The sequence below is a fragment of the Diadema setosum genome, chromosome 7 (genome assembly GCF_964275005.1).
Source record: "Diadema setosum chromosome 7, eeDiaSeto1, whole genome shotgun sequence".
Taxonomy (NCBI): Eukaryota; Metazoa; Echinodermata; class Echinoidea; order Diadematoida; family Diadematidae; genus Diadema; species Diadema setosum.
This window is the reverse complement of record NC_092691.1, coordinates 34,098,073-34,124,076: the sequence shown is the minus strand read 5'-3', so window position 1 is coordinate 34,124,076 and position 26,004 is coordinate 34,098,073. Positions and strand designations below refer to the sequence as shown.

The 26,004-nt window shown below is 38.6% G+C and overlaps 1 protein-coding gene across 1 annotated transcript in view; it reads left to right on the top strand.

Annotated features, from left to right (window-relative positions):
• LOC140231199 (transient receptor potential cation channel subfamily M member 3-like) overlaps positions 1 to 26,004 on the top strand; it is a 60,875-nt gene that overhangs the window by 1,619 nt on the left and 33,252 nt on the right. The window contains exons 2-4 of the mRNA XM_072311346.1: positions 6,466 to 6,637; positions 12,708 to 12,921; positions 19,451 to 19,575. Coding sequence (XP_072167447.1) covers positions 6,466 to 6,637; positions 12,708 to 12,921; positions 19,451 to 19,575 — 511 coding nt within the window. The remainder of the gene's footprint in view (positions 1 to 6,465; positions 6,638 to 12,707; positions 12,922 to 19,450; positions 19,576 to 26,004) is intronic.

The window sequence follows — 26,004 nt, the reverse complement described above, 5'->3', positions numbered from 1 at the left end:
ATGAGTAACGTATGAGCAGATCTTAAGGCAAAAAAAGTGTAGCTGTGTATAAGAAATACAAAACTTATTGCTTCATCAAGTTGTGTTTTTTTTTTCTGCTATTACTTACTCAAACACATCATTTATATCGAACTGTTGAACTGCACTCTTGAATGTTATGTGCTCGGGTGAATAGAATATCTCAGCATGTTAAGATTTTAAACAGCTATTTTTAAACTGCTGTGCTGCTTGTGCATGCTTCATCCTTGTCCTTGTGACGTCAAGCTTGAAGGTAAAATTGGATCATAAAGTTGTTAGAAAGTGCCCTTTAGCGACAGTTTATCCCTGCGTCACGATTGATGATGAGTTCAAATGGTAACGTGAAGACAACAGCAGCTACCTGTACAGCAGGATGTGATGTGTTGTCACACGAGGTTTTTATAGTCGCGTGCCACTCCTTGGTCATATGGCTATGTCTTGGCTGATTGATCGATGGCTAACTTTAATAGTCAATATTACCATGTCAGTGGAATCAAGTGCTACTCAAAACCAAGTCATCTGGTGTCTCTTGATACTTTGAAAATGAAAGCACATTTGATACAGCCTTTAAATGGATGATACATAGTATTGGTTGAGATGAGGATTCAGCTTTTTATTTTTTTGCGAGGTACTTAAAAACCACTTAATGAAATGCTCTAAATGCATACAATTCTAAGAGGAATTCAAATTTTACATGATGAAAATCAATTTTGAAATGACTGAGATATCCAAAAAGAATGTAAGACAAAGCGATCCCAATAAAAGGTGGGTCCTACTGAGGCGCACATTAAATTTACAGACCTTGCAGCTTTGGTGTCATTTTCGGGGCACCCAATGAATTATACAAATTCTGTTCCAGAAAGTGTTTAAGGTGCAGTAAACATTAATGAAATTTTCATGACATTTTTAAAAGTACAATAAAATATATGATGAATAAGGTGAATTGAAAAGTCATTTTCATGACCCTTTTAAATGTGCGATAAAATCTTTTTGATGAAAGATACAAGTTCAGTTCAACACTTTTGCTGAAAGTTTTCGAAGTACAACAAAGACATATTAATGAAACAGACACAATTAGGTGACAGCAAAGACAGATTTTCCTTCACAAAGAAAGTTAAAGAGCTATTTGAATAATAACTGAGCCATGATTCAGATTTTTTTTTGGAAGTCATCCAAGATAGAGGAAGTGAAATCCTTTACAAAAATGACCCCCTCCCCTCCCCCTCCCCCTCCCCCCCCCACCAAAAAAAAATGACATGTGATATATTACTGACCATGAGTACTACACAATTAAAGAAGAGTCAGTGTCACAGTACCTGCAATAGATCTTTATTTGATGCCATGATAGGTAAGCTACCAACTTTCAAATGGTCCAAAATAGTATGTTTTGAAAGATATTGGTAGAATGTAAAATGTCAAATGGATAGGAGTCAATGGCACTTGGTTTTTCCCTCTATGTTCTTAACTAAATTGGAATAGAATCACTTTATTAAAGTGAAAATTTGAATCATGTGAATCATGCTGCTGGACCTAGTCTTTGTTAGTAAAGACCCAGTTGCTAGGTTCAGTGTGTTTTTCGAAACTTCCGTGGTCAACTTGAACTACATTGTGTAAATTCAACTCTTCATTATTGCTTGTAGGTGAAAAAAAGAAATGTTTAAAGTTTCATGAAAATGCAGTGGTTATACAGGAGAAGAAGATTTTGTATGAAAAATTGCTGTCAGTTTGAATAAAGAAAATGAAAATTGTGGCAGAGTATGATTATAGACAACAATTTCTTCCAGTAGATGTGGATACTCATAGATTGCTTAACTATTCACATCATTTACAGACTGAATGAAAACAAATGCTGACCTCCCACCTCTCGCCCCGTTGATACCATTTCTTTACCTGACGACGGACGGCTCAATTCCAGCTAAGGGTCGTCAAAAGGTGGGGTCTGTGGGTGCATAGACTAAGAGTATCCAGGTTACTCATTCCGCCTATTGTTCGGGGGAACATCATGGATCATGGTAATTGAGTCGCAGGGTATCTAGCTGGCTGATTATCAAAAAACACCCCTTTCCATGTCCCTTAAGGGGGCCTTGTATCTCTGCCAGCTCCTCACTCTTTGTTGATAGCATCGATCAAAAAAGAAAAAAAAAAAAAAAAAAAGGAAAATCTCCTGCCCCTCCCTGAACCGGCACTATCTCCCCCAAGACCTTTTCAAAGAGGTTTTTACGCCCTGTCATGTTTCTCTTGTTTATTTTCTTCTTCATCCTTTTCCTTCACCCTTGAATGCATATTTCTTGACTTTATGATTATTTTCCCTGTCATTTGATGGCGGAGCAACATTGAAACACACTGCAACTTGATAGCTTGCGGTGATGACATGTCAACAACGCAATACTTGCAAGGTGACTTTGGGTATTCCCATTTATGCATCACCAGAAATTGAAGAGGTCAGTGTGTGGTGGCAATGCATTGTACTTGACATTAGTAATAACAGAAGACAGCAATATAGCAAGCATTATACACAGAAAAGGGGATTCCTTTACTTTATTCCAAGCCCCGTTTTCTTGAAGTCTCCTTGTTCCATTCCCCCCCCCCCCCCCCCCCCCCCCCTGTGGACGGGTCAAGGAGTAGATTGAATTGAAAGCCTTGTGACTTGTATTGCATGGCTGAGAAGGTTTGGCTGATGTTGCTGAAATCTGTAAGCACACACTGCTGTCGCGCAGGTTTGAGTGCTTTGTGAAACCATCTGATGATTTCGGATGGAAGTATCCAGCTTGTTTCGATTAACTCCTCCAGTGCCGAGAGCACCGTGCGCAGTTGGCAAGTGGAATTTGTCACAAAATGTTGTTATCAGCTCATTCAGCAATGGCGGCTCAGAAACTTTAACAACTCATAACATTTTGAACAGATTTTCCGATTTTCATGAAGTTTCTCTGCTGGATTCTATTAATATTGCTGCATTCACTCAAACCACATACATGCATATATTTTGGTCTCATACTCCTTTAGATTAAAGAGCTCACACCATTATCATGATGAAACCTCTGCTGTTTGATTACTCGCAGTCAAGTTTCCCTTAACCCGTTGAGGACGATTTGATTTTACTGCAACACGCATTTTCCATAGACCCTTGCCCGAGTATATTCGGGACTCGTCCTCGACGGGTTAAGCAGTGTTTTAAAACCACTGTGTACTATAAATACACAGAGGAGGGTCTTTTTCTTCATTTACTTTACTATACATTTTGTTGTTATTCATGAATATTTCTGGCTGTGGTCTCCAGAGTCTTTTTATTTTTAGAGTATTCTTATTTCTCATCATTAATATTCATAACTCCTCACCGACTTGATAAGATCATGCATGCTTCATAACCCAGATATAGTTGGAGATACATGTACTGTTGCATGTTTAATTTTCCATATCTCAAAACTGTGTTGACTGTTTCTTTTATTCGACGTTTCAATATCCCTGAGGGTAGCTACCCCTAAAATAGATTGTTATTGTGATGCATCTTGTGAGTGCATTGTACATGTGTATAATGCAATGGATTATGTTGTGTATACGTTTGAGCTCAAATTGAAATGTTATGACTAACAATTAAAAACAAAACAAAACATTTTGTTGAGGGATGAATCTATGAAAGCAGAAGGGATATGTCAACATCAACCAAAGGAAGTGATTTAATGAGAATGTTTTGTGGAAGGACATGAAAACTACGTGTCATCTTGATCAGCACGAAAGGATGTCATGCTAAGTAGAGCAAACAGTTCTTTGGGTGTGTCCTACAAACGCAGTGACCTGGACACTGCATAGCAAGTACCGTGTAGCTTGTGTCATCGCAGAATTTCTATATAAGTTCAGGAAGATTTGTTTCTTCATGGACGTGAAATAGAATAAACATTCATGTAGCATTTGTTTTACCTTATATATGCTGTTTTATGCAAGCGCGAAGAATCAGTGCTATTAACACATTTTGTGATGTGTATAAATTCTGTCAGCTACATGTACATGCTGTAAGCATTACATCTTACAGTACACATCAAATCATCCTATTAGATGTTTTTTACGTTTCAGTGTACAATGAGTCATGTTTTTTTTTTTATTTTTTTTTTAAGAACTTGACTAGTTCTTGGTATTTTACTTTGCCCACACAATATTCTTCCTTCATTGCAACCCATGTTTATCATTGCAGACATTTAATTGTTGCAGAGGTTTTATTTGTATTCATGGCATAAATAGATTCCACCCTTTGCCTGTGTAAACCTCTGTCATGGTTGATTGTATCCAAAGTCTATGAGGATTTCAGACATTTGCAGGGGTTGGATTAAACATTGATCAATCATGCAGGAGAATTCCATCCTTCTTGTTGTTTTGATAGGCATCATTATTTTCTTTAGAAATCTCTCCATGCCAAGCATTCAACAACAACCACAGCATGAGCTAGGTATATTCCACTCGCTAGTAGTCATCCGTGCACTCCTCATGTTACAACTGCCGGTGCAGTTAGCCTCATTCCGGTTTAGATTATTTCCTTCAATTATGGCATACTTCTATCATGCATGGCTTTATGCTTGTGACTTGTTTCAAACCATTTCTACGCTGGCACTGCTTCTCGAATGAATGTCGTCTACAATATTTTTAGTACGTGTACTAAGTCTGGGTACTGCGGGCAACATGTTTGCATACTATGTCAGTGACATTTTCAGTTGTCAGTTTTGAGAGTGGTAATTGAATACATTGTAGAATATTGCATGCAGTACTTTGTTGTTATGTACACAAACTAACTGTACTGTTATCAATGAAGGTAACGGCTAACAGATAAATCTGCAAAAGATTTGTGTCTGAAATTCATGCTTTTTTATTAATCTAATCTGTATTTATGTATTGAAAGCCTTTAACAACTCTGTGAGTTCTTTATGGTAGTAAACATGCTCATGATATACAATAGATTTCAAGTTTGAACATTGATTGAATGTACCATGCAAGATCAGCCCTGTAGAGGAAGTGTACCTAGGCTGAATATCTGGAAATTTATACCTGAAGATTCACATGGCATTTAACATAACTCCAACCCCCTCCCCTGCCACTCCACCTCTCCCCCTCCCTCCAAAGAAATAGAGCATGCAACTTACTCTTGTCACTTAGAGCTATTATTATAGAAGACTCTGCCATATTTTCTTTTCTTACCTAAGTTCTTTAATGAAGATGACAGGCATTTCCGCTGCACCTCACCTTCCTAGAGATTAAGGAGTCAATTAAAATCATAAACAGGCCGACATGCCATCTCAAAAAATATTACATCACTCTGCAAAGGTGTGCCAATTCCGACAATGATGGTTTCTTGGCAAACATTCTTGGTAATTTAAGTCTTCATGTGTGTTACCATGGAAATCAGTAGCTATAGGTCATTTAATTTGATGTAATGACTTTCTTGTCTGACAAGGCCAGGCTACAGCTTGAAGAAAAAAATTGCTATTAATACAAGAAGACTAATTAAAATTCGAGGGGGAAATGGTATTCTTCCATAATAACATGCTATGTCAACTGTAAGATGGTTTAAAGGTAGGGAATCCCATTTGCACGCCTTAAATGAAGAGTTGTATAAATACAGTGGTATGTTGAAGAGAGTATCATTTTAGAAACTCCCATAAAGTATTGAAAGTGGAAGGTAACATTCAGTACATTTTTTTGACCGTTAGATTTTGAATTGAATTGTTTTCGGGGCTCACCGTAAATTCCAGTACATTACTAGGCTACCTTTGCAGACCCATGTACTGCATGTGTGTCCATCATGTATATTTTGTGAAGAAAGTTCATCAACACTTACAAACATTTCTATATACATTCTTGCCACACACTCTATATGTTATTACATCAGCTCTTGTACTTTTAGATTTGTGTTTATAGATCACAAATACAGAAAAATGCAACAAAAAGGCTTAAGTGTGGCTGACACACAGAACTACTGAGTAGTTGAGTTTTGTGCATTATTCAAATTTTAGATAACTGTTGACTTCCAAATTTCTAAGCAGTGGCCTAAGCAAGTCCCCTGAGGTTCATATTTAATGTTTTGCTGCATTTTGGGAGGTCTGTAAAAGGTATCCCCTACCTTTAAATGAAGTGTACTCTCAGATCATCGAGTAGTGTTTAGAGAGCTCTCGTTTTGAATTCTTGGTATGTAGTTTTAAGTATTATTGTGTATGTTTATTTCTTATGAGATTGCATTTGGTCTTTGTATTTTCAAAAGCGTCACAGGATTTCTGCCAACTGGAAACAAGCTTGTGGTATTCAACCACAGGTTCTGCTGGACTTGTGTGTTTGTTCATATAAACGTTAGAAGGACACCTCATATTCAAGATGTGATTTATGTTTCATCAAGCATTCTCCGCATCATCACTTAATTGCCCCTCTCCATCTGCTTCTTCCCCCTCCTGTCCTCTGCGTTCCTCACAGATGCGGATGTGGGCGCAGCCTCGCCTTCCACCGCCAGCTCACTCAGACGTCACACCTGCGAGCCTCTTCTGGCGCCCTCCTCTGGAATTCCAAGAGCCACACGGTCTCCCTGGCGACGGATGCCTACGGACTGCTGGAGTTCCAAGGTGCCGGCCATGGCAACAAAGCAAAGGTAGGTTATCAAATGGGTACACTTTGGTACAAATTTAAGGCATAATTTACCATTTGCAGATGAAACAAAAACAAAGCAATTAGTGCTTCAAAATAGTTAATAAGATGTGAGTTAGTGATAGAAACAACCAGTGTAAAAATGTGAATTAGTATAATTAATGTGAAGTATTGTTAAATATGCAAAATGTGAACAGTATTTATAATAAAAATGTTTCCAGACTAAACTATCTACAGTTATGGTTTAATGAGAAAAATAGTGATATCTCCTTTTATTTTGGGTTTTATTGTGAAATTTGTATATGGTAGGATGTTTTGTGATACAACTGACCTACACATATGCATCAAATGCGATATCTTGAACATTTTTTAAATCACTCCTCCCAAAGGTAAACAGTGCCTTTAATGTAGTGGTAGGTAATTGCATCCACTCATGAGCTATAATGCAATTAATTATCTGCTAGATTGTGAATGGAATACCCTGGTACTATAAAATTCATATTAAGGAGGATAAATGTGGCCAGGTACCCAGTACTCGGGTTTTTCAATCTCTTGAACACTACATTGTATGTTTTATAGAATTTGCAAGTTATATTTTGCACTTCCAGCAACTTCTGTACACGCACACACACACACACACAAACACACACACACACACACACACACAAAATCATTTATTACAAGCTGTGGCAGCCTTTTTTGCGTACCCACATGGCCTACCTGGTATGCAAGTCTTGTAACATTTTCATGTGAGTGTGGAGAGGTTTTTCTCCTGTTAGCAGATCCAGTCAGGAAATGCCTTTTTTTTTTTATGATAAGTTCTGATGAAGGACATTAAATGAAGGTGATGATGTAACTACTATTTTTTTTTTTTTAAGCTCATCATTCCTGTGGTAAGGTCTCAGCTTGCTTGAAGTAAAAGCAAATAAGAAAGTATGAGGTCAAAAATCTATTATTAACAAAACAAAATTCTTCAATTAGTTGATATATATAGGAATTGTGACTGTTGACTGCACACATTTTATAAAGCTTTTCTTTACAGACACTTTTTTTCCATGTCTGATGTGTGATGTAACAAATATAACACACACAAAAAAAAAGATTGTCAGTTCTTGGTCTAGACATGCAGTTCAGCTACCACTTTTATACCATTTGTAACATAAGCCCAGTAAATGAACTTATTCTGAAATTTAGTTCAGAAATGCAATATTTTTTTATGCCTCCGCCAACAAAGTGGCCGGAGGCATTATGTTTTCGGGTCGTCCGTCCGTCCGTACGTCCGTCCCGTTTTGTTTTTGTCGATATCTCAAGAACCGTGTGGTGGTTTTACATCAAACTTGGTATGAGCAAGTACCTCCTGGGGGGATAATACTTTGTTTGGATTTTAGGGTCACGGGGTCGAAGGTCAAAGGTCACAGGTTATTTTTTAAAATGTGATTTTCAGGGTATTGGTACACTTTAACATAAATGCACAGGAAGGATAGTACACTGTTAGCACGATTCCCGCCATGGTGTCAATCTTATGGTAGTGCTCTGATCCAGCACCTTACAATGCAGCACATCTATATGAAGGTCTTGGTTTCACTTTATTCAGACTTCGGGAATTTGTGATGATGCATGCAAAGGAAACAAGCCAAATAGCTCTATCACACACACACACACACACACACACACACACACAAATACAAATCCAACTCAATAAATTGTTGATGGTTTTGCAAGCTCTGTTTGATAGCCAACTGTATGTTTTCCATCTGAAGAGGGCTGCATACCTCTACAGAGTTCATAATAACAAGCATTGAGTCATTGAACTGTACATGTCTTTCAAGTATTGTTCAATCAAGTAGCATACTGTACACATGAATGTATGCCATTTATACATGCATAAAATTTGCTATATATGAATGACTGCAGATCTGACACTGTAACAGAATGGCTGATCACATTTATAAATTCATATATAATAATATATATGCACATTCATTGTATATATTCATATATTCACATATAATAATATATATGCACACACATTGTATATATTCATATATTCATATTATATATTCATATAATCATATATTCATATTATATATTCATATGGACCTGTTGATCATTTGTGATTATTTGTAATTATTTGTAATTATACAGTTACAGACAAGCCTGATTTCACATAGACCATGTACAAAGTACAGCCGGGCCAAAGGCGGGGCCTAAGGCCGGACCCAAGGCCACGGGCCTTAGCCCGGAACTAGGGGCCCAGAGCCCAAGTGGGCCCAGGCCCAGGGGCCCATAGCCCAAGTGGGCCCAGGCCTAGTGGCCCAGGGGCCCCGGTGGCCCATGGGCCCAGGGGCTCACGGGAGCACAGGAGCCTAAGTGCTGGCCCAAGGCAGGGGGCAGTCATGACTTGCTGTGATAATGATGTGACAGGCCTGTGCATACACATATTATGTAAATACACTGTACACTAACTATACACAGCCCAGTCGCTGTATAAATCGTGACAGGGCTGTACCTGAGCAGCCCACAACACAGAGCAAACACAAAGCAAATTTTACAATTGCATTTAGTTTTGATACTTGACATCATTTTTTGTCACCTCAAACGCATCAAAGACGATCTTTATTAATGAGACTTCATACCGTACCTGTTTTCCTGGGGTTATTTGTGGGAATTCTGCGATCTGGGTACTATTCGCAAATCTAACAACATGTGAAAATACCAACTCCTGATCATGTAACGTGCCTGTGTACATTTCTGTGTTTACTGCTGTATTCCATGAACATGAATTCAACAACTACTGTTATATCCTGTAATATGAGCTGCCAGGACAAAACTCACGCTCTGATTCTGTATAGCATTCACTTTCAAAGCAATGTATTGATACATTTCTGCCAGCTAAAAATTCTTAAATGTTGGTTCACCCATGTGAACGGGTACAGAAACTGAAGCCTAGGTGGTGGGTTAAGCAGAATTGCTGCTGTCCTTGCAGTCCCACTCGTATGTTTTCATGTTAGTCTAATGCTAGTTTGTGGCAATAAGAGAGTGTGCCAAGCAGTTTGCCAAGCAGGGATTCAGCTGGATGTCGAAAGTGATTAGCCATTCTGATACTTGAATTTAACAATACCATTTAACAATTCCATACCACCTAAAACCCCAACCCTATCAAATTCTTTAGAATTTTTGCTATCAAAACAATGATAGGATAATCTGCAGACAAAGTAGATTTTTTCTGTCACAAATCTGCTGTTACTGTGTTATTACCTCCGCCAAGGGGGAAGGTTATGTTTTCATGACCTTTGGTTTGTTTGTTTGTTTGTTTGTTATATTGGTTAGTTAGTTTGTCTGTGTGCAAAATAATTTAAAAAGTAGGTAACAAATTTGGATGAAACTTGCAGGAAAGGTTTAGATTGATACAAGTAACGGATTATCAAATTTTGGTAGTGATCTGAGAATTTTGGAGGAATTTATGAAGGATTTTTGATATTTTGGCAGGTAGGGTCAATGAACTTGGGAGTTCAGGCTGCGCGTATTTGAGGTTTGCATGCGCACACTAAAGTGCGTGCTCTAGTTTCTGCTAGGGCGAGGTGCGCCGTGCAGCTGAGGGTTTATGATGTAACAAAGGCTTCTATATTGGGAAATTGGGCGACTTTCAGCACACAATGCTATAAGTATGTATGGGTGGAAATCACTTCTATGGAAGAACAAGATCAGTGGTGGAAATGAGCTGCATGCTTGGTGGAGGTCTGCGCTCTCAGAGTGCTTCTGTAGTTTTGAATGTCTTCCTCTGTGAAAAATGTGAAATCAATGAAAGGAAAAAATATGGTACCCAGTAAATATTAATAGCTGTGCACATTATTCACACATGTACTATACAATGTATGACAGTAGCATATATTCACTCACAAAAAACAAAACAAAACACTGATACATGTAAAGGAGTTAAAGAATCAGGAGACATAGTTTTACAAGATGTATTGCAGAGTTCAATTAGTATTATTATTATTATTATTAGTAGTAGTAGTAGTAGTAGTAGTAGTAGTAATAGTAATAGTAATAGTAGTAGAAGTAGCAATGATAATAATAATGATAATAGTGGCTACTTGTATAGCGCACAGGTCCGCTTTTTAGTGCTCATGGCGCTTCATAAATGAAAAGATAGATATAACACATGTTCAAACATGACAACAGACAAGAAAATGGCAAACAACAACAAACACATACCAGATAAAGAATACAATTGTTCCGAACATTATAGACTGCAATTATAGTCCTCAGTGTGAGAGGAATAGGTAAAATTTTGAAGTTTGGATTTAAATGTTTCTGTAGATGACAATTATAGCTGTACACACAGAGAAAATGTTCCAGTTAAAGAGGAACGTAGTCATACAAAGTGTATTATTTCACATTTTTCAGTATTTTTAATCTTTCATATCCATATGCAATGGGCATAATGGACTCATTTGCATATAATTTGTATAGTATGCTATCATGGGGTGTGAAAGTATGCTGAGTGTTGACATATAGGTCATCCACTCATTGTATCCCCCGAACAGAGTTCGGAGGATACTATGGATTTGGCCTCGTTGCGCCGCGTCCACCGCAGAGATTTTCTTGTAAGCACTCTACTGGCTGCAGTTCTTCTTAGATCATCTTCAAATTTGGCATGAAGGTGTGTTATGGTGAAACGAAGACGCCTATTGTTTTTGGTGATGGTGCCCTCGCTTGGTATGAGGGTATATCCTGGGGGGATAATACTTTATTTGGATTTTAGGGTCACAGGGTCGAAGGTCAAATGTCACAGGTTATTTTGTGAAAAAAAAGGTTGAAAATTCATGTTTTTCTCCATATCTCGCAAATGGTTCAAGTTATCTTCACGGAACTTAGTATATATGCTTGTTCCAATGGGCAGTGATTATCTAGGGAAGTTGGGGGTCATGGTTCAAAGGTCAGGGGGTCAAAGGTCAAGGTCAACTCCTCAAAATATCACTACTTTCCTTATATTTATGCAATGCCTGAAGGGTTTTTTTTTTCTTTTTTAACTTGATGTATGCATGTATTACCAGATATATATTCTGTGGGAAGTTTCTTGCCAAAAGGTCAAAGGTCAAAAGGTCAAGTGAAAGTGTTGAATTGCACTTTTTCCTCCATATCTCAAAAGTAACTCAAGGTATCATCATGAAACTTACATATTCATGCATGTTCAACCTAACAGTGATTCTCTTTGGAACTGTGAGGTCAAAGGTCAAAGGCCAGGTTTAGATAATGCTATTTTCCCATTTGATACTGAAATTATACTTTTTCTCAATACCTTGAAAATTACTCAATGCATAAACTTGTAAAAGGGTCAAAAGTCAAGTAAAAATCATCAGTTCCCCAAATACCTGCACTCTGACATTTTTAATCATTCATCCAATTGAACCTAGTTCTAGGAAAGTGAACATTCAGCACATTTGGGGCAAACCTGTCATTTTAATATTTTGCCAATTGTGTGAAACTGTCATCACACATTGTCAAAAAAAGAAATAACTAGATATATCGCTACAGCGACTGATATGCCTATTAGGAGAACCATGCATTATGGCGGAGGCATATCAGTCGCCGTAGCGATATATCTAGTTATTTCTTTCTTTTTTTTTGAGGGGGGGGGGTGAAAGGTGTATGGTTGGTACAGTACAGGGAGTTGCCTGTGGAAGTGATCAGTTGATGTTGATAGTGAAATGAGTGACAGAGTGCACACATGCAACTAATTTTTGAGTGCACATGGAAAAGGTATGTTTATTGTGATGCCAGAGCCATGCAATGGAACAAAAACTCATAACTAAACTAACTAAACTAACTAACTTTAACATGGGAATCAATGTAAATTGATGACATCAGCCATTATTATGATATCCATATGATATCCATGAACAAATTGCACGGCTTAATGGCGGCATTGTAGAGTGGTACTTTTAAATTGCATGTCAATTGACAAGTGATCGACCAATCGGATAGCTGGAATCTTTTCTGGTGTTGTATAATCAAACATCATCTATTCACTTGCCAACTCTTTTCGAATGCACTCCGTGCACACACAGTACATCAGGCTTGCCGACGACACGCCCCCGGACATGGTGCTGCAGCTGCTGAAGAAGCACTGGAACCTGGGCCTGCCCAACCTGCTCATCTCGATGAGAGGCGGCCTCCAGGACTTCGCCATCCAACCCAAGCTGAAGAGAGTGCTGTGCAAGGGACTGGGCAAGGCCGCCAGGACCACGGGGGCTTGGATCGTGACGGGTGGCACCAACACAGGTTGGCCTCGCTTTGTGGAATGCCTATCTTACATATAAACACTTCGCAGGACTACTCTACAGTCTTTCTTACATTTTAGTGTTTACAAGACTACTCTTCAGTCTCTCGTACATTTCAATACACATACTACCTCTTTACAGCTTGATAGACACTATAGTAAGGAGTAGGTATAAAAATTAAGGTAACACAGATTTATTCAAGAAATGTACACATTTGAATTATGTGCATACATGTGATTTGCTGCACTTAATGTTTACATTTATGTGTATGATCAAAATTACAGATCAATGAAAAAAAAAAAACCCAAATGGATAAAGTAAGTACATATATCGAGATGAAACCAACTTGACCATTTATGCCCTCCAACCCACTTATACCTACCTACTGTGCAGGGACATACATGAATATACACATGTTGCAATAAGAGATCTGATTGATACATGATGTATCTTGGCCTTTAATCACAAAAGTCTAATTCATAATATACTGAAACTAGAGGTTCGAAGGGTGACAGTTGTTTGAAAAATAGATTTAGAATATGAGCCAAGCTAGAAGGAAACATTCAATACCCAGTGTAGGTGCTATCTGTATATTAAGGTTTTTTCTGTGGAAAAAAAAAAAAAAAATAATCAAAAAAAATTACAAAAATATACTCCTGCAAAGCTGTGACTTCAGAGAGCAAGCACCTGCATATTTCTTGTTAAACTGTATCACTGAAATGCATAGGATACGCTGAAAGGCCATAAAAAGTTTGTAACCTGTTGAGGATGAGTCCTGAGTATACTCGGGCAGCTGACCATGGGAAATGGGTGTTGTAGCAAAATCAGTCCGTCCTCAACATATAAGGGTTAAATTGCTTTCATCTGGTTGACCATCGTTCAAAAGTTTGAGTCTAATTTGACATGATATCTGCCACTGGCACCTACAGTCTTTGCCCAATTGTGCATAAATCTCACTGGCTAAAGCAATGTAATGCTACTCAATAACAAGCATTTCTCAATGCCCAAGTTTTGCCAATTATTCTTACATCCCTTTGTTAGTCAGACCCTGTGGTGTTGGTTGGAAGCTGGAATGCATTGCCAACTCTTGTGAACTGTGAGCTTTTAAACTATTAAAATGAATCTCTATTTTTTCTTTCCTGCGGTCAGCCCTTTTGCAGCATAAATGCAACGGAAATACGCAGACATATGACACAGTCATATAGCCGTGGGAAAAACTGAGACATATAAAGAGAGATAGAAAGATAGAGAAAGAGCAATCTATAAGGAAAGCTCAAGAGCAAATTTGTCAAAGATACATATTCCCCAAGTGTTGAGGTTGAAAGAAGTTGAGCCATTTGAACTGAACTGAGCATCATGGGATCAAGAGATTGTCTGCAAAGCGTTTGTTCTGTTTGAGTGGCTGCAGTTGATCTAACAGTGGTCAAGAGTTGTCTGAATCTAGGCAAAGAAAGTATCCGATGTAATCAACACTTGTGTATTTGTCCAACAAAGTGCAGTGTGTGAGTCAGCCTTTAATTAGACTTTCCATGCCACAAAATTTTTATGACTGTGTCGAATGATTAATGCTTTCCATCAAGGACATATCCATAAAATATTTAAAAGTTACTTCTTTGTAAGAAACTTCAGGGCAGTGTAAGAGTAGTCTCTGCATAATCATGTACACTTCAGGAGGTTTTTTTTTGTTGTTGCTGTTTGACACGAGGATGCACGGACGGTGTCATCGATGTGAGGATGTTCTTAGAGGAAGTGATCAGCGAACGTTGTGACTTGCGTCATAAGACGGTGTATGTGTCTGTGTGTCTGTGTCCTTGGGGGGAACACATGCCGCTTGGTAATTCTATAACACAGTCACCCCATTTTGGATTACGAATGTCTGGGCAATTGTCGCCCAAAATGGCTCGTTGTGCTTTGGGAATGGGGGGCCGCGTGTGCGCAAATTGAACGTTTGATCACTCAGTCGAAAGGGTTTGATTCATCTTGTGACGTAGTTTTTGTGTTTTTTCCTCTTCCCTTGTTGCGCTTCTTCACGGAGGATGTGACGTCATGTACACCTCTTGGGCTGACTCAAGGAAATACTTTAACGCTAAGCCGTGCCAATTGCTCCAAAGCTTTAACAAGACTTCCTCTCACACTGCTTCTGAGCTGAAACCCCTGATCCTTCATCTCCTTTAAAGAGGTTATATCCCGGTGGCAACAAATCCCTTTTTCCTCTGAATTGGACCTCAAATTAATTCACTCCATGTTACCGAAGCCATGTCTATTGCTTTGTGGCGCTCACAAAGCTTAGACTGTTGTTTGTGGTGTTGATTTAAATTCCGGTGTAGCTGTGATATTTTGGGTGTTACTGTGAACAACACCGCTAAGCTTTTCCTTCTCAAACATGTGAAATGATACATCATGAGGCATGTACGCAGAAAGCTAAAGGACAAAAACAAGACAAGCACCCATCTAGCGATTTATCTGTCCATCCACCTATCAATCCATCGCTTTATCCATCCGTCCGTATACTCTATATCAACAAATTTTTATGGCCTAATTGCTAGTTGCATCATAAATGTTATTCAAAAAGAGAAAAGGAGAAAAATAATGACAGCAGATTTTCATAACATATCCGTAGTATGATGTGCACAATGCCTGGAGTAAGATTTTAATTTGTTTCCAAATTTGTTCATACACACAATCAAAAATATTGGGAATTTTGTCGTACTTTATGTATGTTCTCATTTTCAAGTAAACTTTCACTTAAGAACCCAAAGTGTAAATGAGCATTGCTGCTGAGTTGTGATGTTGTTCACAATCATCATTGCTATCATTATCATCATTATCAACATTGTTGTCATTATCATAATCATCATCATCATTTTTGTATGAAAAGGAAAGGACAAGGAATGTCACTGCAAGACTTTGTAAATTTCAGTCTCCAGACAAATTACTCAAATCGTAAAATGAATCAAGCAATCCTATCTCTACCCTTTCTCCCACCCCTTTTTCTCAACCCCATCTGATATTCTAATCTTTTAAACAATAGTGTAGATGTGCCTAGTGTCTCATGGTAAAGTCATCCCATTGTATTATTATGACACATTTTCAATTATTTGCATGTATTATATGAACAATGGCTGACAATGCAACAATTCAGCTCGTGATTTCGAATGAAACACATCTCCCAAGGCAGTCAAAGTAATGTTTCAGCAACAAAGTGATGCATGTAAATCACGTAAACTGACTGACACCCCCCCCCCCCCCCCAACCCTGGTAGAGAGATTTGTCTGGCATGCTCTTTAGTTCATCAACTTATGATCCACAGTGACTGCGGCTGATGATCTCACCTGGTGTATGTAACATGGGAACTTAGGTGGCATTGTAATTAGACACATGAGACAAGTCATGACGTTATGTTTGTACGCCCCTTTTTCCGCAGAGAGGGCTTCGGGATGAAACAAGAGAATGAGAAGTTGAGGGAGAGAGAAACAATAGACAGAAAGACATACAGACAGATAGATGGACAGACAAATGGACTTAAACCTGTTGACATTCTGCTCTAGATATGAAATACTTATGGAGAGTGAGTGAGAAAGGAGGCGGGGGAGACAAAGAGACAGACAGACTGATAGACAGGCAGGCATACGTGTATGTACAAAACTGTGAAAAACTGTAAAAAGAGGGGGACCGTCTTGTGAGGGGGTACTGTATCTCCACTGACTGCTCCGCAAAAACTGATGATAAATCATCCACAAGAAGCCGCAAGATAACGTTCAGTCAGGCGTTCTACCGAGGCCTATTTAACCCCTTTAAGACAAAACTGTCCTATCCCTTGGCGGCAGTCACATGTGGCCACCTTGGGAGGAGGACAAAATATTCAAAATTTAAGACGGCAGACACGAACGGGGGAACTATTTATAGGAACCGCATCTCTCTCTTGGTTGTCCACATAATCCCTTGAGGAAATGAAATGTGGTGAAGGACTGTTTTAGTGTAGCTCCTGGCCATAGGCCGACCTATAAACCTTTATGGGAAGATATAGCGCCACACATTCAAGATATCTTGTCAAAATTTTAAAGGACGAGTTCAGTATTACTAAAGTGGCATTAGAAATACCTTTTTTATGCCATTGTTTTGAAGAAAATTAAGATACAAAGAAAAGAGAAGCGGAGATGATAAATTAAGCACCAGATGCTTTATTCAAAAGTAAACAGTGATTTCAAGGTGTATTGATTCAGCATGCAAATGTAAAGACAGAGGAGTATAAGAAGGAAGAGGGATAAACACATACAAAAACACACACAAGCAATCAAAGAGATACTGTATATTGTCACGGCATATACTTTGTGGCGATTTCATTTTCGTGAAATTCATGAGTCGGATGCTAGTAGCGATTTGATAACACACGAAAGTATCAACTCTAATCCCGACGTAAATGCAACGTGTGAGAGTGCATTTCTCTGTCCATTGACATACTCCATGATCCTGAATTTAACCGCTCTTCATTAGGAAGTCCTGATTCATGAAAAAGTAGATTCGCTAAATATGCGGCGTGAGTAGATAGAAGCAAGGAAAACAAATCCGTGGAGAGAAATTCAAGAAGTCTTGAATCTGACAGAGGAAGAAATGGAAGAACTGAGATAATTAGAGAAGATATTATCCTCAAACTGCAGGAGAAAGTAAAAAGGTGGAAAGGAATAATCACAGAAATAGATGAAACTTTATATGTTGCAGACCAAGAAAAATATAAGGGAAAGAGGTGTTCACAAAGCTACTAGCAAATGTCACATTGAAACTGGAAAAAAAAGAAGAGATAATAGACATAAGTATATCAGAAAGATAGTTGCATAATCTTACTGATGAAGAAAGAGATGTGGACATACGAAGAGAGAGAGAAAAAAAGAAACGATATTCATGCTGTCAGATACAGTGGAGACAAAGCAAGGAGGGAAAAAAAGAGATTATTCGAAAAAATGATATCGCAGCCAAACCAAACGCATAAATAGAAAAGGAGAAAAGGAAATGGGATGATAGATTCAACATTTAAAGAGGTTGTAATGGAGCAGGAGAGAGGGAAAGAGATAATCAGGCAAATATATCTAATAATGATCATGCCGGTCAGGCAGAAGTGAGGATAACTGCATTTGAGGTATGTGTGTATCAAAGACGGTGTGGTTGGAATAAAACTATAACTCCAGCCAGAAAGGATGCCGTGAATTTATCCGCTAAGTTCATTCTATATGCATTGGCTGCGAGCCAGCAGAGAATGGTAATTCAGACCACAGACTTTGCAATTTTGTGAGCACTCAACTTATTTAATAGTATACACAGATTCCCTATGTGGCTGTGGCAATGGCCATCTACCTTGCGCCATAGTCTGAAATCCAGACCCGCTAGCTGTAGCCCTCTTCCATCTTGTATGATTCTTGTCTATGAGAACCCAGGTAATCCAATCCCTTGCGGATGTTTTTCCCCCATCAACCTATCATTTTTAATGACAAGAGCGTGCTCTGTGCCACATGCAGCAGAGAATCTCTCGTACGGCGGGAAAAACGATATCCTCCTTGGGATATCGCCGAGTGTTACTACTTTTGCACCGGCGTGCTCTCCAAGCGAGAAATACCTGAACACATTATACAGTGATAACAGTTGAGTGCCCTCTTCTGTTTACAATCAATCGGTGTCTGCCCCACCGTGTGATGGAGTAGGTAATGCATACTCGGTGTTCCGTCAGAGGAGATGAGTGTGGCAAATGAAGAAGTAGTCTAAGAGTAATGCATCTGCCCCTGATTGAATAGTGTACTGAAAGGACTTGACATAGAGGAGGATGAGAGTCGCTGTCTAGGCCAATTCATTTATTGTAGAGTTGCATGTATAAGTAGAAAGAAAAATGGCCCAGAGCCTTGGAGTCAGGCTAAACTTCCACGAAGAAAAGTCTTCAAATGCTAATAGATCTTTCATCATGTGATAGCTTCATGGAAATGGTGCGCACATCCATTCTGGGATAAGTACCGATCATATGGGAGAAAGTGCAGTGGCATGCATTAGATCTCGGACAATCAGTTTTCCACTCTTGGAGCTTGGCGGCCATTACTGACACATAAAGCCTTTAGACCTTTTATTTTTGCCTCAAAAATGGGGCAAGTTATGTTATAAGAGAAAAAAAAAGTGAGGAAAACACTCGATGAAAGAACTATCTCCCTTCAGTTTAAGAGGCCTCTTTTTATTTTGTGTGTGCCACTGCTGGTACAAAATGTATGTCTTGACACATGGAAACTGTAATCCTATGTTAATCACCTTTCCTTATGATTAGGCAGTTTGCCCAGTTTGTAATTTAGGCATCAGCAGTCACTTTAGTACAGTTGTGCTAGCTATTATCATTGGTGTGAAGTGACCTTTCAGCTTCTCATGTCCAGTATGTTTTAATAATTCACTCATGCCCACCACCCCAAAGTAGTACTTTTCATCATGCTCAAACAACTTGAGAACGACAGAGTTAACCGATATCGCTTGTGCATCTATCCCTCTACCCTCTCTTGTTCCAGGAGTCACCATGCTCGTCGGCGATGCCCTCAACAACCACTCGGTCAAGATGCGTGGCCGAGTGGTCACCATCGGTATTGCCCCCTGGGGCGTGCTCAACAGCAGGGAGAGTCTGATTGGGCAAGATGTAAGTTGATCTTTCCTTTTTTTTTAAAGAAAGTTTAAAGAAAAGATGGAAATTCAGCCATCAAACAAAGGAATTTGAACTCCTTTGCCCTGTACTGACTTCTGTATTGCTGACACGTTGTATTCACACATGTGTGCTCAGATACACAAAGGGAAACCAAAGCTCGAATGTAAATGTGGATTTAGTGAAAGCAACAATATTAGGAGAGCACATCAGTGAAAGTTCGGGGGAAATTGGACAATCCGTTAAAAAAGTTATGAATTTTTAAAGTTTCAGTGCCATCATCATTGGATAAGGAGACTACTGTACTTCATGACGTTATTTTGGGCAACAATAAAGAAAACATAAAGAGATTTCAACAAAATTTCATTTTTCAAGAAAAGTACACATTCCTTCAAATGACTGATTACTGACATAATGATCATTCCCCCAGTTTTCTGAAAGAGGTAAGTCATGTGGTCTTTCATTATGCTAGAAAGTTGAAAGTGTGTTGAATTTTCTTTATATTTTCTTTATGTTGTCCAGAATGGCGTCTTGAAGTAATGTGTTTACTGAAGTACATCTGTAGTCTCCTTATCTACTGAGGACAGCGCCGAAACTTTAAAAATTCGTAGCTTTTGAATGAATTGTCCGATTTTCCTCAAACTTTTACTGATGTGTTCTACTAGTATTGCTGCTTTCACTCAATCCACATTTATATTTTGACTTTGGTTTCCTTTCAATACAGTGTGGGTAAAGTTGCCATATTTGCATGTCTGTTAATGCATGCCTCTCTGTCTGTATGCTGTCAAAAGAGCAATTAAGAATTTGGGATGGAAGCAGCGATGTCAAGGTCAGAGGTCTGCTGACAGTGAGACTTCTGATTCCCAAAAGTGAGTTTGTATAGACTGCGATGGAGCACGTGCACATGAGCAAAGCAGCGTGGATAGCTGCGAAGCTGAGCTGTAAATTCTCTTGCCCTTGTGAGCTAGCTACTGTACGTTTAGCTGGGGCCAGTGGTGCTCAGAGCTGGCCAAGTGTGCACCGGGCATTGCCACAGTTTTTGTCTTGTCTTGTTTTGTTTTGTTGTTTTGTGTTTGTTTGTTGTTGTTGTTAATTTGTTTTGTTATGTTTGTTTGTTTGTTTGTTTGTTTTTTGTTTGTTTGTTGTTGTTGTTTTTTTTTTTGGGGGGGGTCTTCCTTGTTTTGGCACAGGCTGAGAAAATGATTGCTGAGAGGTTGAGTGTGAGGTGGGTCACTGAGCCATGAGATTTACGCTGCATGCATGCGACTTGACGTGTTTGTGGAAGGCACCATTCCGTGTAATTTGTTTGACCTCTCAAGTTTCAAGCAGCTATCACTGACATTGACCAAGAGACTGATGAGTCATGTGGTCACTATTAAACTGTCCCGATGTGACTGTATCAAAACAGGCTTGACCAGTGACGACACACACGTACCAACCGTGTGTCTGAGTGTTTAATGAGGCTGCCGCTATTAGCCGATGGAAGCTATGTGGGCCTCTCTCAGATGGTCCATAGTAGCCTGTAAACAGGAAGTTGAGGTTGATTGGCCATTGACACCTTGACATGACTGACGCCATGTTCGTGAGACGACTCGGTCGTGGCACACTTGACACCCGCTTCATTGAATTAGGACTCTTCTGTCTACCCCATTAGCATATTCTGGATGTAGGCCTCTGTATCAAATCTCAGTCTGCAAGATCCTCTACGTTATTGTCTCCTCAAAAGCCTTACCAGGCTTCCCACCTGCATGACTTTTAATACTGTACCTTGTGTGAGCAGATAGCACATCATGTGGTGTGTTTTTCTTTTCTTTTTTTTTCTTAACTGGAATTGGTGTTGAAGAACTAGCTCTCGGTAAATAAGGGATTTAGTTCTGCTCCTAGACTTTCTATCATCACAATAGGTTGTAGAAGTAAGGATTTGTTACACCTGAGTTGATTTGTCTGAGTTTTTTAGAGCTTTGCCAAATAACAATAAGGATAGCTTGTAAAGTTATGTGAAGTGTAGTAGCACATAAAGCCTAATAAAGGCTTTGTGTAGAAGTATAGAGCATTCCTACAATTGTACATCAAAAATTCCATGGTGAAAACGAAAGAATATATCAGAAAATGAGATTGTCTTCGGATGTATTCTAGCAAGCTACTCTAGCAAGCAATGTAGAATTTTCTGAGGTGCAAACATAAATGGTGCTTTTGACATTGGTCTTTTCTTAAAAGAGTTCAAGACTGCTTTCAAGATCCCATTAATCGTATGTCTGTGGAAGCAGCTTGCAAAAGTTGTTAGAAAACTAATTAACCCATTCCTCCCGCAGTTCTCTGAGAGCCTTAGATCAATGCCCCCAAACAAGATTCTTTTTGCAGTTCGACAGAGAACAGACAGGTTGGTAATCCACTTGTGCGAAAGCAGTCAAGCGGTACACGTATTTCCTTTCCACAGTTAACTATATGTACACGTGCCATCAAAGAAAATATTGAATGGGCACGTGGTATGAATAGAGCGTGCACTGATGGACTCGCAAACTCTTTAAGTATACACAAAAGAAGCTCCTGAATGGGGTCAGAGAAAGTCAGAATCTACTGAGCTCAGCCTTGATCGTTACATACGTCTTCATACAAGTTTTAAGTGGTAAAACAGGCACACACTACATTGAAAAAAAAATACTGCGATATACAAAGATTTCACACAGAAAGAAAGCATAATAAATTGATAGAAGAAACTTTAATCTTTCTATCAAAGTAATTTTTCTGAGCAGCATAACACAAATAAACATGAATTTAGGCCACGAATGCAGGCACTCTTGTCTACATTTTGGGAACCTGGTATACCAGGTTCCCGTAAGGAATGGGTTTAGGGAGCATTATTCCTGCTTACAAACATCGGATGACAGAGTCATTTTATTGTTTGATTAGATAAAGTCCTGGTTCAATTGTCACAGTTTGGTTATTGCGAGGCAGCTGATGAGGACTATGTTTACACGAATGCTATTGTAAGGTGGAAGAATCCCAAACTGATTGTCAGATTATGGGTTTTCAATGCACAAACAGGAGAAAAATGCCAAATAGAATGGACGAGAGGGAATTTGAACATTGTATTGGTGTTTTTTAGAAGGATGTGGGTCTTTTGTAAACAAATGACAGCTTTGCTTCCCATCAGAGAAGGAGAGATACTTGTAAATCACCATTTTGATGATGCTGTATTGTGTTTGCACACCCTTGTGGGGACAGTTTGGAGTGGTTGATCAAGTGCTACTTTTATGGTATAGATCTTGAAAACTGTCCTGAGATATAAATCTTTGCTAGGTATAGATCCCAAAACTGTTCTGCGAAGTGAATATCATCTCATTTAAAGTTTGTAGACTTAAACTGATGTTTGGACGAGGTGTACATTGAAAGCATGTTCCAGTCATGGACAAACTGTGCATGGAAAAAAAAACAACTGTGCCAAAGAGTCCCATCATGTAGACAAGTTAGCGTGAACATGAGAAATACCCTAGTCATCAGAGAGAGTGCTGTGATGCCTTGATATAAATGAGTAACACAGCTGTAAAAATTTGCTTGAAATCAGACAAGAAGCGGGAGAATGATGAAATAAGACAGGCCATGAAAAGGCAACCACGATGTGAATGTTGCCTGATGTCTCACCTGGCATTCCTGGGGATCATCTGACAGCTGCCTTGATCATGTGACTGTTACCTTTCGTCACCTAAAACTCTTCATATTTCTACTACCGAACTCAAAGAGACCACAAATATCATCTTTCATCTGCAAGAATATTCTTTTACCATTCCCTGAGAATATATTAAAGTGTGATATCTAAGCTATGTCTGTAAGTCTTGAAAAAAAGAAGAAGAAAAAAAGAATGATTTCTTCAGTGGAATTAGTGATATAAATAGATCAGAAATTCTGTACTGTATGTACAGTTTAACATGACCTAGACAAGTTCTCTATGAATCTTGTAACAAGATGATTAGTCGACTAGATTACATTGTGATGATCATACCTGTCCCAATGCCTGTCTTGATTTCTTTCCAATCAAATATGATGCTTTGCCTTGGGTTCATCGCTTAACGCTATATATAATGTAGCTTTCTCGGTAGGATAAATTCTGCTGCGGTTTGAATGTTATGTAACCTTGGAAAAGAGCACCGTCGGGGCTTTTGGACCGCTCGCGAGAGAAACGTCTTTTGTTGCCTGTCGGTGATTCATCGTCTCGTTGGAGGTATCGTGACTAATTTGATTGTATCTGACATGACTTGTTTTCCCCTTATGGTTGCTATGTGTGCGAGAGACGTGAGTGGGCTGTTATCATCTCGCCCCACCCTACACTTCTCTCTTAAATCTCTCGCTTCTCTGCCTTACCCTTCTCCTGACATCAAATCAACTGCTATAATGTTACTGGGACCCCCCTTTTTGAGGACTCCTTAAAGGTTGTATAACCCTTGAACAACAAAACATCACAGAATTTTGCATGTATGAAGAATAATGTCTCCCAACATTGTGTATGAAGTCTAACACTACAGTAAAGCACCTCAGAGTTTTAAAAACAAGAAATTCAAAACTAACCCCATGTCACTCAAAAATACATTCCGCTTTTGTGTAAATACAGTGAATAATTATCTTTTTGGTGTCCAAACAAATTCACCAGAAATCTTTAGTCCCTCCATATCATAAAGAATTTCCAGTTTTCTTTGAGGAAAGGTCTGCATTATCTACCTCTACAATATGGAAAATATGGAATATGGAATCTAATTTTCAGGGTTGCAAAATGGACACACAAACTTGAAATTCTTATCCATATTTCCACATTTCATTCGGAAAACACTTTCTGAAGAGAGATTACTTGTTTTCTTTTTATTTTTTTTTTCCTCTGTTGCTTGTCAGACTGGAAGTGAGAGGAATATCAGTTCTTTGAATTTTTATGAAGTGCATTATCTGTGAATGCTTTGGGTACCTTCAAGTTGCCCAGAGGCAAAGAAGTCAGAAACACATAAATAGATACATTATTTGGAAATTGATTTGAGTGCACAATTTTGTTACGATACAGCTCTTTTAACAAGGCAAATAAAGAGCTTTGCTTGGCTAGTAAAAACAAAAACTCACATCAACTAACAGCAAACAAAATTGACAAAAAAAAAGAAGAAATAATGGAGAGTTGAGTTAAGTTGATTTAACCACAGAAAAAAAAAAAACTATCAGCTTTTAGCTGTTTTCATCAAGGCTGAAAATGATAGCATACAAAATCATAGAATCACAAGTGTAGGGAGAGGGAGTCTTGACTCAAAGCCAAAATTATCATTACTCGGAATGACAAGTACCTTTAAATACAAGAATTGCTTGAGTTCTTTTTGCATATAATTATAGATAGGCCTACTACCATGAAATATACATCATGTCATATGTCAGTCTTAATGCAGTTTGAAGAACCTTCACTCAGTCAAAGAAAAGAGAGGGGAAATGACAAAATCAAGCAAAGAATGGATAAACATGTTTGTTTTTCTAAATGGAATTTCAGACGGCACCACAAATGAATGCATATATATTATTCTGACCCATGTTGCCTTCTATGCTATCAATAGAAAAATTCATTTTTTTTTTTTTTTTTTTTTTTGGAAAAGGGAAAAGCCTGGAAGGCTGATTGCCTGCCTCTCAGCAGTGACAAATAGGACAATCAATATCACTTTTGATGGAATTCATCCCATAAAGATGATCTCTAGTACTTATGTCGTTGAAGGCCATTGCAGGTTAGAATGGGTACTCCTGGCTAAGGTATTTTGACCTTTAAAGTGCCTGCTGAACAGCATTTGAAAATGCAATTTCTGTGCATACTTCAATATCCCTTGCATCTTATTTTGCGTGATTGGAGCTTTTGACACAGTCTTGTGTAGCAGCATGCAGCAGTTTTTGTTATCAGCTGTGAACCAGTAGGCATCTGCAGTTTATTTTTGAATACTGAATACATTCTATTTGGCATATGCTCCCCTGGGTCATGGCTACTCATGTTTATTTGTAAATGATGTAAGACTCACATTCTGTTATCAGGATGTATCCTTTTGTGAATTTTGGATATTGCAAGCATACTGTACATGAATCGATGAATTAAATTGCATGTACGCCTGCAAGATCTCACTTTGTTTCGTTTTGCAGCAGAAACTAGTCTAATGACTCCAGACCAATACAAAACAAAGAAGTTAGGTCTTTGTTTTGAAACAGATTGGGGCTTATTTGGTCAGTAAGAATAATTTCTGTTGACAAAGAAATGCATGCAGACAGTTTCAAATGTTCCCCATCACTGCTCCATTTTTCTGGGAGGTTTTATACTATTGTCTTTGAAGCATAAAGTATGTAAATGTTGGTATCTTCTCTGCAAGGAGATAAGAAAACAACAGCAAAAACAGCTCTAGATATATCCAACCTTTCTGTAATATG